General features: G+C 44.9%; 1 protein-coding gene across 2 annotated transcripts in view; it reads right to left on the reverse strand.

The window, feature by feature from the left end:
• The window catches only part of LOC119209074 (ephrin type-B receptor 1-B), a 121,482-nt gene that overhangs the window by 56,505 nt on the left and 48,278 nt on the right, over positions 1–16,699 (reverse strand). For both annotated transcript variants that reach the window (XM_037458014.2, XM_062557604.1), the window contains exon 3: positions 11,249–11,930. In XM_037458014.2, the coding sequence (XP_037313911.1) occupies positions 11,249–11,930 (682 nt within the window). The remainder of the gene's footprint in view (positions 1–11,248; positions 11,931–16,699) is intronic.

Here is a 16,699-nt window from a genome sequence, read left to right on the forward strand (position 1 = left end):
GAGTGTGTGTAAAGGAAAGAGATAAAGTCAGTATATGCATGCGTCAAAACATTTTACAACAGAGTGGTTTGGCTTCAGGTGTTCATGTGCTCAACAAATCATTAAATCAACCTCATCAGCCCACATACGCGCCTTATCCCATTTGAAAAAAACTTGCCCTTCTTTGCCACACTAGTAGAATTGCATCTCGCATGTCTACAATCAGCACGCCAGGAACACAAAACGCACACATGCACACAGTGATGTACAGTGTGCACTGCAACGCTGACCTTTAAATCCAAAGCACAAACACATTTACCAAATGAATACACTTCCTGATTAATACACATGGCAGAGGTTAACTGCATCAACAGGGTGAAAGTGAACTGCAGTCACATGATACATGCAGGAATTCACACATATCCATGAGGAGACACGTGTTTGTAGATGTCGTTTGTGTTGTCGTGCACACTTTGTAGTTGCCAGACCTTTTCTGCAAATGTTGCGCACAAGCCCTTCTAAACTGCATCTGGACATGGGGTCGACACCCGCCAAGGGGTCTCCGTCTTGCCAAAGTCGGTGTGTTTGCAAAGGCGTGTGTGCGTGTTGAGCTGTTTTCCCCACAAATGCTCAAACAGGCTTAACACTCACACACACCTTTCACAAAGACGCAGGACATATTGGATTAGGAGTGATTTTTTTTTTTTCTTTGCTCCGTCTCAGAGGCGCTAGATTAAATGCCATTCCCACTTTACTACAGGAGGCTCGAACGTAAATCCAACTATCCATATACACACACATGAAGTAATGTAATATGCACACACACACACGCACCCATACACATATTAAAGAGAAACCCTCACACAGGGAGATATATAACATTTTGGCACAGCCAAACATTAAAGCACCTGTATGGTCCAGCGCGTCTGCTCTTTGTATTTCAATCACTGAATCGATGGTTCTAAATTGATTGTAGCTGAGCAGAGGCCAGAGATGTTCCCCCTGGCTCACTGCCCTGGCCCTCTATTGATTAGATCTGAAAGAGAGAATTGCTTTCACACTGGATTAAGGTTTCCGGAGCGGTGAGCACGGAGACATAGACGGAATAGGGTTTGTAGCATGAAAGGCACCCCAAACAAGGCACAGAGATCAGGCCAACAACGCTAACTAACCAAAATAATACTTCACCCCCAAAATGACCATCCGTGTATCAATAAATCATGCGCTGTTTCATTGTTGCAGGAAACTTTTTCTCGCATTCTCGCAAAAAGTCTGGATGAGTTGAAGTGGTCTGGATTTCATTAAAAAAAAACCTCTCCTTGAGGAGAGTCGATGTAACAGCACTAACGTGTGTGTGTGTCGCAGAGTCATTCTGAGGGTTTATAGTTAGACACAAACATGAGTGTGTTGGAAACGGCACCTACATAACACCTACACACACACACACACCTCCACATGGCAATCCTGCACATCAGAAGGTACTGATCTCCACAGATCAAGGGTGTAATCTCATTTGACCCTGGAGCTAAGTAGCCCAGGGCAACAGCATTACACTTCAAAGCTTCACCCCCAGTTCCTTACACATTCCCCTTCCAAAGTCTTTTGCGCTGTAACCTAGTGGAATCAAATGAAACTTTATTATATGATCACAAGATCTATTCTGACATGGTTTAAGCGCTGTAAACTATAATAAGTAAACTACCAGAGGTTAAATATATATATATATATATATTATATTTCATTTGGTTTTCACACTCTACTCTTATTTAAATCTTTCAAATCTGCATTGACCCTCCCTATACCACTGGGGGCAGCGTTTAGCAGGACATCCACTCACCACCCCATCACTCTTCCTCTCCATACAACAATTAGCTGCCCCTGCTGGGGCTTCTGTATGGATGAATGGCAGGGGAGGAACAGGGCTAAGCAGGCTCCGGCCTCAGAAAGGAAGGGCCCTTTTGTCTGTCCCGGAGTTCTCCTCTCATATAAATCCCACAATGGAGAGGCTCCCAATCCAGATTAAGCGCTTATGAAAATGGGGAACCGTGTGCTTTGAGATGGGGCCCCAGGCACAGGCGACATGGACCAGGGTCATGAGAGCCAGTAAAAGGGCCCCTCACTCCGAGTGCTGACGGAGGTGTTTTCTCTGGGAGCAGCAGGCCTATTCAAATGGCATTAGGGGTGTAAAGGCATCACATTGACTGCGCGAGTCAGGCAAGCTTAATATACATTTGGCTAATGCCCCTATTGTGGCACCCCTCTTAGACTGCTCTCCCGGCAGTGCGTGAGAGAAGGAGGACAGTGGTAGAGAGGGAATTAAACAGGCAGTAAAGATGAGATAGAAAACAATGGGGAGACGGAAGAGGATTTGCCGGCCCATTCAAGCCGTGATGGGTGTGAAGCACACACAGAGGTGCCTGTGCACACACCCGCATACATGCCCCTGAGCGCGCGCACACACCCACACACACACACACACACACGCGCGCGCTTGCACACTTCCTATAACATCCGTTTGAAAAAGGATGTTAGTCCTGTTCTTGGACTGCAGCATGACACTTGGCTCACCTCAAAGTCAACAGATGCGCCAAGTCAAAACACATAGTGTAATGATAGGCCGACCACGGCGGCAGTTAATCAAAAAAAGCTCCGTTAGGAGGGCTGTAAGAGAGGAAGCTAGGCAGGGTGAAAAAGTAAGAGGAAGAAATAGGTGAAATTGACTGAGTGTATGAGCATGTGCGCCTTTGTGTCCCTATAACTCTGCGTTTGGTTCATTCCCCAAAGGGTCTTATTATGCTCGGCGCTGGCTACAACACAAAGGCATCGCTGTATCTCAGCCCATCCGGTTCCCCCCAGAGAACACCCTAGACACAGCAAATCCATTTGTTTGTCAGACTTCTGCTCTATGCCGACGTGGACTAATCAGATATCATTCTCTTTGAGGAGCATAGCACTGTGCCGTCTGACTTAGCAACTACAGTAACGCTGGCCCAGCACTAAGATGGCATCTCAAGGACTTTTTACATTTGCAAAGACTGCGCATAGACGTCACGAAACAACGCCAGAGGGCAGGTTATTAACGCGTAACCTCAGTGCATCAAGTGCAATTACCATTATCTTTGTTGTTGTTCACCAATTACAGACGAGCCTCGGAGTGGGTCACTAAGCTGTTTGCCCTTGAATTGGTGGAGGATTATTTGAATGTGGGACCGAAGAGAAAGAATTATCCTGTTTTTAAAAGCAGCCGTACAACCCGATAGCATAACAACACAGATGTAAACTGAGGGCAGATACATACTTTGACTGGAAACAGAATACATTGCTTTCAAAGAAAGACACTACTGAATACAAAAGACACTGCAGCAGTGATGGCGCTACATACCTATGGGATGGTACGATAATCAATATCTATTGATTGCTCGGTCACAAAGTAGTCTCATCTATATTCTCGGTACAAGCCCACGTAGGGGAACAATGCGATTGCAAGTGAAATGAGACGACAGCAAGAAGAATGTAGAATACCAAAGACTATCAACTTGGGCTGAATGGGTAGCAAAATCCTTCAGTAATAAGATTCCATGCTTTTCATTGATTTTGTTTTGAATAGTTCACCAATGTGCAGTTTTTACCTTTTAAAGCATAACATATGATTTGCAACTTTTTTTATTCTGCTGATTTAAATGATTGAGGACTGCATTGATTGAAAGAAAAGTACACAATAACTATTTGAAAATGTACTGTAATTTGAAGCCTTGTTTTTTGCTTAGCACCAGTCGACCTGTTGACGCAGACTCTGTTCCTATTCAGCGACTGTTACAAAATTGCTGCCCGACCCAAAAAGAAGGCTTTATATACCCTTCATAAACACACTATGAAGATGTCGCCTTCTTCCCAACCAATGAGGAGCTCTCACGTCATCTATACTGCACACTCCCATAGAGGTAACCCTGTACACACATGCCTCTACCAAGTACCACACCGATCTGACTTCAGGTCTGAATATGCTAATTTCTGTCTTGGAGAGAAGCTGCAGCCCCCAGCCAGTGTGGGAACTCGGTAAACAAAGCACAAAGTGCTCAAAGAGAGGATTTACCAAGTGGCTCTCTTTACTTTTCTTTTTTTTTTCTCCCTTTTGCCTTTTTTTTCCACCCCCCAGCACACACGCACACAAAGATGGACGCGCACTCCACCTCTCTTTCCGAGCTTGCTTCCGAAAATTCGATATTCACGCAATGTCTTCCCCGGGCAGGGTGTTTTTTCCGGGAAGACAGCCGCAGCAGGGGGTCCTTTGCACGAGGAGCGACCACAAAGCCACGATCAATAAAAAACACACAGGGCCAGATCGAGTTTGGGCTCTTTCCGTCTGTCGGCCTGAAAAGAGAGAGACGTTTCATCTAGTTTCTGCAGAAGCACATGTCCCGACCCCGGAGATTACAGGCTGTGTTGACTGTCAGTGAAAACACTCATTAATTGAATGCGCACAATGACACGCAGATTATCCGAGTTGTCTGGTTCTCAGATAATTGCACATTGGGAAGGTTCTGGGTTTGTGTTTGATGTGACCTGCCCAGTTAGAGGGAGTGTAGTTGGTTTAGGATAATGCATGGTGTCATTACACATTACACATACATAATTCTTCAAGTATGTTTAATCGGGGATACTTAAGGAGCACTTAAAGTGGAAATGCAATGCTGTTTGCTTCAAGTGTGCGGCAATTATTGCCAACGTGATTAGGTTATGAAATTGGACACGCAAAGTTCAGCTTGGGTCGGCAGAACGTGTGTGTGTGCGCGGATTATTTTAATTTGTGTGCTGGCCTCCCACAAAAAGATTGTTTAACGCTTTAACACTAAGTTCAGTGATTGTAAAGATCTGAATTGATTTCAAGAATCAAAGCATGAAAAAGAAGATGCTCGGTTTGGCCCATAAGACGGTGCTCATTGCAAAGTGTCCAAGCAGATTCCCTCAGTCCATCGACCGCAACCGTAAAACTCCAACTAACATTAAAAGCACGCGTTTGCGCTGTAAGCTTCGGGACGTCAGAAAGCCGATCTCTAAGAAAACCATTTCACAGGCATGGTCGGTTCAATCTTGTACTAATTAAAGCTTTTTTTTATTTTCTGATACAGCTTTGGTTTCATTTGCCCAGGTTCTGAGGAACGTGTTTTTATTCGGACATTTCTCCTGCCATCCCACATCTGTTAAATATATATTGCATTCAAAACATTTACTCTATGGGACGGTGGAAGATGCAAAGATTTCATGAATGCTTTGTTGACTAGTTTCACTGCATGGGAAATGAACAGATGTTGATATATTCAATGTTCTCATACAATAATGGGCGCTCGAATGAAAAAGTTTGGAAACCACTGGCCTGCTGTAATTGCAATTCAGTTCTAATTAGTTTGTCAATATAACCTTGACGAATCCACATCTATCAATCTGATGCTGCAGATAACCCCCAGGAAGGATCAAGACTATCTCCTCACAGTGAAATGCGTCCCTCTGCCGTCAATCCAAACAGGCCCGGCTGTGTTATTAGCAGAGCAGTGAATATTGATGGACAGTGATGAGGCAGAGGGGGAATCAACAAATGAGGGCCGATGGAGAGGTTGCTGTTTGCACTTTCTCAAATCGGGGGGGACTCTGCGGAGAGGCTCCCCATGACTCCTCATTACTGCCTGCTGGAGCACACTCCAGAGGGAAAAAGAGGCGAGAAAAAAAGGAAAGTTGCAGTTTTGCGGAGAATGAATATTACACGGAGAGTGAAAAGACAAGTTTGCTACGTGCTGTCTGCATTTCCTCTCTCATTTAACTTCTGGTCCTTTGTCTGGAAAACCCACGGATACACACCAATAATGTCCATTGGCATTATGTCTGATGACGTCATGTCCGATGTCTTTGCTTTTTTCTTAATTTTTCCATCATATCTTAAAAGCATAGGATGAGGAATTGGAATGATGGGGGTCACTGTTAGCGTGAGGGGGTGAATAGGAGCCATGTCGCTGGCCTTTTGTGTTGTGCCGCCGAGGGTGAGATGGGAAAATTTAGCGGAGCCCCAGCCATCTGTTGACTGTTAGGGGTCCTTTGTCTCCTTGTCTCTCACTGGCCTCGACTACCCAGTGTCCATCACTAATAGAAGAGAGGAGAGGAGGAGACATATGGAGACATGGCCGAGACTGATGTAGAGGAAGAGATTAAGAGACTTGAATTGGACTTGGCGGTGAAGATTGGAAGACGTGTCACACAGGAGCATTCTTACCAAAAATGCCAAATTGCCAATTACATTACTACATGTGCCTGTGAGGGACTGAAGATTAAGGAATCAGACAAAAAAGCGAAAAATAATGATAGTAGGAGTATTTGTCCCTCTATGAGGGGTTAGAAGAGCTCTGTGTGTGTGGAGGACATTTCCATTATGTTTCAACAACATCTATGGCTCCCTCTCCCATTGGTTGGGGACTGACTCTGCTGTTGCAGGGAATGCAGTGCATCTGTGTTTGGGGTCAAAACAAATATTCTGTTTGGGCTTTAAATTCAAAGAGTCTTTTGTTTGAGTCACACTCATTCACTGCTGCTCTCTGCCATCCCCCCTATTCAGCCTTTTGAGAGCCATGGAAACAAAAAGTCTTTCACTCCCTCATAGCTTTTCTTCTTCTCTTCCTCCCACTACTCCATTTTCTGTCTCCGTCGCACTGGCCGCTGCTCCCGAACCACTAATAGGGACAGGAAGAGTCAGGCGCTGGCTTAATTGTGCTTCAAGGTGACTTGGTGGATGTTGGTGCGTCTGTGTGTGTGTGTATGTCGGGGAGGGAACATGGATGCTTGTCCGTAAATGAAGTACTGAACTCAGTGGAACATAAGTAGACAAGGCCAAATGGGCTGGAATTGGCTCCAATAGATTACCGGGCCTTTGCTGGTCCTGTCGGCCAAATCCTTTACAGCATATAGTTGAGTAGAAAACTCAAAAACAAATATTTATAGCAAATAGCTTCCAAATTCAAAGTTCTAAGTTTTGAATAAATGTGATGGTAGTTTCAGTCATTTCAAATATTTTTCACTTACAATCTCCAGCGCCTTATCTCTAAACAGAGAAATAAGCATCAAGTGTCCATGACAATGAACATTTACAACTTATATAGTGGTTTATAAGGTTTCAAGTCAGGGTCATAACATGATGAATGTGCCTAGAACATTCTATTTCACACTGATAGAAGAACTAACACTATTTCTGAGTGTATGCCCAAGACGTGTGTTTATGTGAGTGTGTGTGTGTGTGTGTGTGTGTGTGTGCTTGTGCCCCTTGATGGCAGCCATTAGACAGGAGTAAGGCTGCCATGATGAATCGCCACTTAGCCCAGGGAAGCGCACTTGCTCAATGGGCTGTGAATCTCCCGCTGCCACTGTCAGCCTGCAGAATTTTAAATAAAGTTATTTGAATACTTGTAATATTAATGTGCCAGCGTGTCAAAAGCCCATTGAAGCCTAACGGTGAGAGAAAATATGATATGATACTAGGACTATAGCGCTGCTCTGTTAGAAAATTCAATATTACATCTGAATACCCAGCTAAGTGATTGCATAATGATGGATACTGTGTTGGAATTTTAAGAGTTTTATTAATAATTAAACCAGAAAATATAATACACAGTCATATTGGTCATTATGTTTCCTAATGTTCTATTTTATTGTAGTTCACATCTTAGCAAAAAACCAATAGCTGAAATATCTGAACTCCTCTGTCTCTGTCCCAAGTCTGCAGCTATGATCTTTGCATAGGAATGGCCCACCAAGATGAAAAGAAAGCGAAGCAATAAGCTTTGAGCAAAACCAATTACAAAAGAAGACAGAAAAGAGCCTCATGAAATTTATCAGCTTAAAGAAAATGTCATTCCCCACAGAAAAGAGTGTTGACAGCAAAATAATGAACAGGACGTTTAAAGTTCTGATTTGATTTTTATAGTATGGCATTTAGCCCTCTTTAGTCTGGAGTAGTATGTGTCACATGATTCACTTTTAAGTGTTTAAACGTCAGAATAGTTAGTTTACAAGGAGTTTTAATCACCAAATATATGAGAATACAAGGAACATTAAATATGATAAATGATTGTTTGAGATTACACAGAAAGAGATGTGAAGTAAACCTAATCAAGGTGATTTTATCAATCCCTTAGCTGGAAACCAGGACAACAACCATGAGAGGGTGCCAGTAAAACCATCAAATCTCAAAACACTTGAGATGATCAGGACACACACACACACACACACACACACACACACATACAAGGTAGTGCGATGCTATTTGGAGTGTCTTTGCTCGATTTAACAGGGAGGTGATAAAATATTTAGCAGATTTCTTACATAGCCAACGGGTAGAGAGAGGGAGAGAGGGGGGGGGGGGGGGGGGGTACCCAAATGGCCTGTGTGGGAGCAGGGGAGCTGGTAATGAGGGTGGCATGCTGGTGTCATCGTTACAGAGCACAAGCAACTCGACATGGTCTCTCTGCCCAGCTGACAGCAGGCTGCGTGCACACGCACACAAAACTACGTGTCCCTAATTAAAACATATAGATTAGAGAAAGTGCCATCAGGTGTCAGGGAGGCTCAGGCACACACTATTCCAGCACATATACAAATGCAGCTTAAACAAGCACACACACACAACAAATTGCAATTAGGGTAATTTTCACAGCAATAACAAATGACTCAATATGTAAACAAGTAACAAGTAAAGTAAAGGATTAATGTGTCACTTTAAAGCAACATTTGTAATCTTTGACCGCATTCGCTTTTTGCTGTATGGAGAAAATAAACCCCCCCAAAAAACGTATAGCATATTCTGCAAAGCAGGTGTTATATTGAAAATATTGTAAAACAATACATTGTTTAGCCTCGCTCAAAGTAGGCCATTTCTGTTCATGTTTGATTTCCCTCTGTGCTTTTTAGCACCACAGTGCGTTCCCTTCGCTTATGCCATATCTTTCCTTCTCATGGTGCCCTAAATGATGGAAACAATCTCAGCGTGATCTCATATTCGTTTTGTTCCTGTTCCTGTTACTTCATCTCTAATGGGCAATTACTTCAGACTCAATGTTGAGGCCGTGTTATTGCGCCAACCTCCAATTGATTGGTTGCCTGTAGTACTCTGCTTCCACAAGCACTTTAAGGTTGGATTTCCCTGTTTAAATAATGAATTACAAGACCATGAAAAGAGACTTTGTGGAAAATAAAAGGTTGAGATAGCTCTTATCGCAGGGGCCTCTCAGAGGAGATGAGACGGGAACCGATTTGACGGCAGTCTCCAGAGAGTATGCTAGTTATGAGGGGTAGAAATGGCAACGTCATTTGTTTGTCTGCTTCAGTGCAACGCTTTGTCTCTCCCTTGTGTGTGTCCTGATTTAAGGTCAACCCACAAGACAATTTACAGGTTTAAACTACCGTCTGCAACACACTAACAACTGCTTCACTCCACGGGCAACATTTCCATCAGAGGGGGACGGAAATCCGCTTGACTTGTGGGTACTTAGAGAAGGAAACCAGGGGGATTGTTGGAATTAGTGGAAATATACATCTTCTCCTCTGTTCAAAGACACTAAGACATCCCTCCCACCAACACCGGAGGATACCTTAAGCTCCAATTACTGTGCTGTGACTGTGTGTATGGTTGGGGTAATAAGAAAAGGACAGACATGGCGACAGATGGACGCGGATCACCATCGAAACAACTAAAAAGTATTTGTCTGTTTAAATCGGAAGGTTTTCTATGTACATGAAGATAATCTCATGTATAATGTCGGTAAAAACTACTTTTAAAGGCCCCCGATTTATTTGACACAAGTCTACTGCAAACAGTCGTGATGTGGTTAGAATATCACACAGTTGGAACAAACGTTCGCAGCAGGAAAACAAAAGCCTGATGTTTTTAAATTGTGAGTTTGCAAATACCGTTGTCCCTAAGTGTGGGTTTAAATAGAACAATCTAAATGATACATCTCTCCCACTGAAACAAAAGATAACAGTCATGTGAAAATAAATGACCTGTGAACGATTGGAAAACACAGTTGTGATGAGATGATGTATAATTTAAACTTCCAGCGATGAGCAAAACTAACTTAAAGCTTGTCATTTTCATTTGAAGGTGCGTGTTTGTGTCAGTGTGTTGTTGTGTTTTTGTCACGGTTAGGGCTTTCTTCCTGCTCTATTTTGTAGGTTTAGCTTCACTTCCTGCCTTGTCCTGTGATTGCCTGCAGTGTCGATGATTGTTTCCACCTGTGTCCAATCACCTGCACCTCCCTTGTGTATTGATGCCCCGTGTGCCTGTTGTCCCTGGTCGCGTCATTGTTTACTGTTTGCATGTGGCTGGTGTCTGTCTCTGTCAACGGTTTTTGCCACGATTTGGATTAAATAAAAGAACACTTTTTCAACCTTGCATCCGAGTCCTGCCCGCCTGCACCAGCCGTTCTGACAGTTTTACTCAGTCCGTGTGAGGAGGACACAGGTAACACAGTCCCACATGGTGTGCTCTGTAGATACGTGGCCCCTCGTATATCTGTCCTCTGATCAGAGCAGGTGTGCGTCAATCAATCTTATCTGGCCTGCGCACACTCATGAAGCTAACCTCTGGAGGTAGGCCGACCAATACTGAGCCCCCAAAGCCACTCCCATCGCATTAGACACAGCGAGCACATTTTCTCTTTGTCTACGTGTGTGTGTGTGTGTGTGTGAATAACACGATGCAGAGCGTGAAGGTCCGTCAGAGGACAGACTGAACAAGAGGTCGAACGGGAAGCTCAACTTAACCTCGCCTGTGTGCGTGCGCGATCATCTGCTCCCGAGAACGTAGTCCTGCGCGCATCCTGCCGAGGCAAAAATCAAACCTCTCGCCATCTGCACGGGTAGGCTGCACAGAAGGCTGGCGCGCGCTCCAGATTAAGAATCAATGCTAATGTGCCTTTCGAGTATGCCGGAGGTAGATGTGACCAAGCTAGGAGTGCAGCTCGTCACGCTCCGCAAAATGCATGAAACAAAATCAATTCAAACGTTCCGGCGAAACCTGTGATCCAAGCGGCGCGTGCCTAAAATAGCACAATTCCCCATCACATGTCTTCAGTGAAGGGATTTGTTCTAATAAAAGTAGTCCCTCAATGAAAAGAAAATGGTGAAAAGGCGACGCATTTGAAAGCAGGTTTCTTCCACCTGCGACAGGCAACACCCTCGGATTACTGTATCTGTAGGAAGTTGATGGGCGTAGTTGTGCTTCATTACTCACCTCGACACACGTTGCCGTTGTCGGGCTCAAAGCCGGCCTTGCACGTGCAGCTGCCGATCGGAACCATCCACTCTCCGTCTCCATTGCAGTACAGCTTTATGGGGACGTCGACTTCCTCGGAGTTGGGAATGCAGACTCCTCTTGCGATAACCAGCGAGGTGCTCTCTGCCCCCGTCATGGTCTCTGGAAAGATTGCAAAGTTCTGCACCACACTTGGGCACTTCTTGTAAAACACACGCACCGACAGCAGAGACATGCAGGCGCCGTAGTCCTGAAAGGCCAGGTAGAAGCCGTTTTTAGACAACGGGCCAAAGCTTCGCACTTCTGTGTTGACCTTCATCAGGCGTCCGCCAAAGTCCACCTGCGAGAAGCTCTCGTCCGCGGCGATGGTGTCCACTTTGAGATAGGGCGCCTCCATCCAGAAGGCCGTGCCTTTGGTGGCAATGACGGCGTCCGATTCGTAGTAATAGAGATTGAAGGTCTCCTTGCACGAGCCGGGCACGTTGGGGATGGAGCTGCAGTCGCGCACGGTGAATCGGATCTCCACGTAGATGCGCTGCGCCCCACGCCGATCGATGAAGGTGGTGAGGAGCCAGTTGTTCTGACTGGGGTCGAAGACGTTGCACACCTGGTAGGTCCTGATTGTGTTGAGGTTTTCATCGTAGCCGCTCACCTCCTCCCACTACGGAAAGAGAAGAGTGCAGATGGTTCATTATCGCTGCTGCTAAGGCTGTGGTGCCTTCTCATTTTTTTTAATAGCGGGTTCTAATACTGGCAGCTCCACAGAGAGTTTGTACAGATATCGGTAAACTCCCTAAGGCACTTGAGTCTGCTTCCTGGATTAACAGAAGGGAATCAGCCGGTCGAGCTGTGGGGATTATCCAACCATACGCACATCCTGATTTTTTTGGAATAATAAACAACTCATGAACGAAAAGTGAAGCTACAGTGCACCAAAAACACCACGCCTTGATTTCTAAATATGCTCAACTGTCTGTTGCCACTAGAGAAAACCTCGTAATGACTTCAGATGCACCGGTATTTGCAATCTTGGCGGAAATAGGCTAGTGGCACAGTTTATACATTACAAAATATGGTTTGTAAATGATTCAAGATGATGCACTGTTGAATTCCAATTAGAAAGACGGGGACTGCTGCCTGGCAGTGTAAAGGAAAGGCATTTGCCTGCAGACAGAAGTGAAATGCACTGCAGGCCATTTCTTGCAGGTGTGACCCAGAAAGTGTACGTTGGATGAGAATCAGCGGCTCCTCGGGGGTATTAACTCAGTGCACAAAATCGTGATGAAAATGTGCCATTACCGTTTGGCTGGAATCTCTGTGAATCGGAAAGAGTAATTACTCAAATAAAAGATGGCTGCCTGGAAGCTTGCTTTCAGATAAACATGTTTTAATAACAGGCCAGCTGCACAAGTGCTGGTCGGGCTGAAATCTGCAGAGGCAGAAGGCCTGCTTTCATTCTAGATGTACGATGGGTGCTTTATATACTACAGGGAGAAATACGTCCAGAGGCAGAATGCATTACAACAGTCAAATAGAAGCCACCCTGACTTTCAATTAATATTTTCTGAAGCAGCGAGAGGTTTGAGCGCTCTTACTTTTTCTCCACTCTTCTCTTCGCCGTCTGTAATAATACTGCATTCTTTTTGATTCTATTAAAAAAAAAAAAAAAAAAACTTGGCACGCTGATTTATTTACACGATCCAACCAATGATGCAAACAAGTGCAGGCCAGGAGCAGTTAATGAGGTCTATGGAGTGGTAGGTGGGCGTGAATTAGTTCATGTTTCTTGAGAGCCTCCATTTCCTGGTGCTTCCTCCTTCTTCTGACCCTTTAAAGCCCCAGCTGCCCATTCACCTTCCGTGAACACGTTAACTCTCTCTACACACACACACACAGCCCCAACAACTGCACGGCCCATGTAAAACGATTCTTGATGAGTCAATAAAACAACGTGGGACGGGAAACACAAGAAAGGCGGGGTGTCAGATTCAAAGGGGTTCGCGAAATAAACCCAAAACAATGAAGATCAGAAAAAAACCATTTGGCCCAAGGCAATATCTGGAGGAAAATGAAGAAGGTTTGGGTCCGGTGGGGCAGGGAGAAGGGGGGGACGGGGGGGAGACACGGGGAGAACAGCGGCAGTGCTGACATGATAAACGAGTTTACAGAAATCTGAGGTGCAAATTAAAGCCCTTTTTTTTCCTCTCCCCCTGCTGCTCCCTCAGAGCCCACTCGGCTGTGCCCCTCTCAGCCTCCCCTCCTCTTCTCTGCTCTGTAATGACCATTCATCAGCATTACAGGAACCTGTCTCTTCCAGCACTGCCTGTTCATTAATGCAGCCAGCCCTAGGCTCCTCTGCACCCCGTCTGCTCCGGTGCAGGAGGAGGGGGGGGTCCTCACCGCGCCGCGTCCAGCCAAATGACCGCCATCTTTCACGACAAAGCGAGGCCCGGAGGCTCCTTCGATAACGCCCGTCGGAAATCTGTCCGGATATTCATTGGCTCAAATGATAAGGAGCTGCAGTTCTTTTCTTTTTTTCTTTATTCATTCTGTGTCAAAGACCAAGAAAAACTATTACAGGTGCAGCAGTTACTTAGCAGAAATCAAACTTTCGCATCGCTCCGGCGCTTCGTATTCAGCTGCTATTCACGGCTGTGTGTGAGCACTCAGGGATCGTGCTGTTCATAATTTGATGGTTTTACCAACCGCGTATTGATTGGCTGGCCGTGGTTCTGCTTGAGGCTATAAGTAGAAAAAAAAAAAAAACATTTGTGCTTCTGTAGGTTCAAAACATTTGATTCCGTCAGTATTAACGTCATTGTGGGTTCTTAAGCATTGTTATCCTTCCTCCTGTTTCGACAACAATGAAATGCGTGTGCAACATGCATTCAAGAGGCTAGGGCGCTGTCCACACACTGAAAGCCATGACATCAATACTCTTGCCATGGTTTCCCATTTGTATTATAATTCCTTTGCCTTTCCTTTCCTTGTACATCATTTAAATGAAATCTCCCCCCAACGCCCGTCTGTTTGACCTTGGCGAAGGAGGGAGAGAGAAGAGAAGTCGTGTTCACCTGTCACCTCGCTGATAATGGAATTTCCTGATCCTCGCATCCATTTGCTCTTCAAGGATTCGTGTTTAATATGACACTGTTAGTCCCGTGCTGCGCACGTGCATTCCATGCGCGCCTGGGCGCTTGATATCATTCAAGATGAACGAGGTGCGGAAGACTGGAGACGACTGCGGGGTGATCGTTCCCCGAGCTCCCTACGACCGCAACACGTGTTTTCCCTGCTGCAGATGCCATTTGAGTTCAGATGATAAGAGATAATGCCGTCTGCCGGAATGGATCGCCTCTTAATGACGTTGAAATGAAGAAACTAAATGAATACAGTAGGTAGGGACATTAGAGAGATACACAACATCAGTTTTACGATACACATTTTGGCGTCGCTGTGTGCGTAGTTTGTCATTAGCGATCCCGTTAAACGCTAAACTTTCTTGCGATTGAACGACCCGACAAAGATTCTGTCCACACACAACACTTGTTTTTGCACCAACATGTGCAGATTGGCAGCTAACAGCTTTGCTTTTGCCAGCATTACAGGAGACTCTCTTCCCTACCCCTGATTGTCAAGTGTGGCCATTGGGTGTGTCGTTATGGCTTCACTGTTTTATGGGCAGTAGCGGGGAGAAGGACGAGCTATGGATTCACAGAGCGCTTAATGTTGGCTTTTTAATGACCAGTCACAGCTGGCTGAGCCAGAGGAGAGAGCAAAGGGCAGAAGAAAAAGGACAGTAATAGATAAAAGAAAAACACAAGGAAATCGAGGAGAACGGGGAGTAATGCATTCAGGCTGATGTCCCCCCCCTTCGCACAGCCTCAGCTCGCTGCCATCAAGTTGTCAATACTCTTCCCTCATAAAGGCCATGCATCTCATTGATCTCCTGCCATTACCCTTCAAAGGCTAAAAAAGCGCAGAGCAGCTCCGATGGCCACGGCCTTTTTCTATCAGCGTCCAACAGTGAGCTCACGTGGAGCGGAGAGTAACCTATCAGGACGGGGGTTTAGCGCTGGTGGATAATGATGGGAGAAATGGACTGGACTAATAGGTTATTTAGAGCAGGCACGGTGCGACAAGACTCCAGTAGAGCTCGATGCACACATAATCAAAGCTGTGAAGATTAGTACATTCCATTAACACATTCGTTTTTTCAGGAACCTTTTTTTGTTATCTAAAAAAAAAAAAATGTGACTTGAGTTTAAAGTTGGAATCTAATTCTTAATTCAGTTCCTGAGCCAGAAACTTTTGGACCCCCGAACGTTCGTGAGTTGACCAATTAGTCAAATGCAAGTAGATGGGTGGTAGTGGTACCAAGGTTTAAACGCTGTTTTTACATAAACAGAATCCCATTAACTCGGTGCTTTTAAAAACCATCATACTGGACACAGATGGATGATGAGAAGCTCACAGGGTTTCAACATTTAAAGATCCTCTTCCTAAGAAAAGCTGCAAAATGCCATAGTAAATGGCAGCGCTGCGCCTGGAAATAGTTTCTTAAACGGCCAGCAAAACTCACATTTTTCAGGCTGATGATGGGCTTTTGTAGCAGGACCCAAGGCAAGAGGTGCACTTAAAAGTGGACCACGATGGCTAAATGTAACTGCTCCGCCGCCATTTCATTCCCCTCAACTTTGTCCCAGGCCGTTTGCAACTGAATGATTTGTGCCCTTTTCACTTAAAGCACTCAACTGTTCCCGTAAAAGGACAGTCAGGAGGAAATTCCTTTTATTTGTGGGATCCCCAAAAGAGCTTTGGGACTAGATTGTGTATGTACAGTATTGTTTGTCTGCCAACTGTATGGCTGTACTAGTATGGGGTAAATGGCGGGCAGGTTGGTGAACACTCTCTACCCCAGAATCGCCCTTTCATCTATCAGTACTAAAACTTGTGGGTGAAGGCAGGAAGGAGATTGCTTTTCATACTACAAGCTTAGGATGAATATTTCAATAATGAACCTATTTGTTATTCATGGCAACACAACATTGTACCGAGGCAGGGAAAGTATACTTTCATGGAATCCAATTTTTTAATAATTAGGCATGAATAAATCAGCATTTAAAAAGCCGGCTTTGATGAAAGGAGAAAAAGAACAGGGAAGGGCACAGAAGCAGGTGAAATTCAAATGGGCACATTTGCAAAGGCCAGGGACTGAGAAGGACATTGGATGATAGCCTGACATGAAAAGCTGAGATACGGATTGAACTCGTCATGCCCCTGCTGAAAGATTCTCATCTAATTTTGCAAAGCTCACTGCTGACGGTAGTCACAAAATTGTTTTTTCATCACAGGGCTCCCCCCGACTTAGCGGAGATATTTCATCCTTTGTGTCTGTTCTCTGAAGTCAAAATAAGTCCTGTTGTTTTA

The sequence above is a fragment of the Pungitius pungitius genome, chromosome 15 (assembly GCF_949316345.1).
Source record: "Pungitius pungitius chromosome 15, fPunPun2.1, whole genome shotgun sequence".
NCBI classification, from domain to species: Eukaryota; Metazoa; Chordata; class Actinopteri; order Perciformes; family Gasterosteidae; genus Pungitius; species Pungitius pungitius.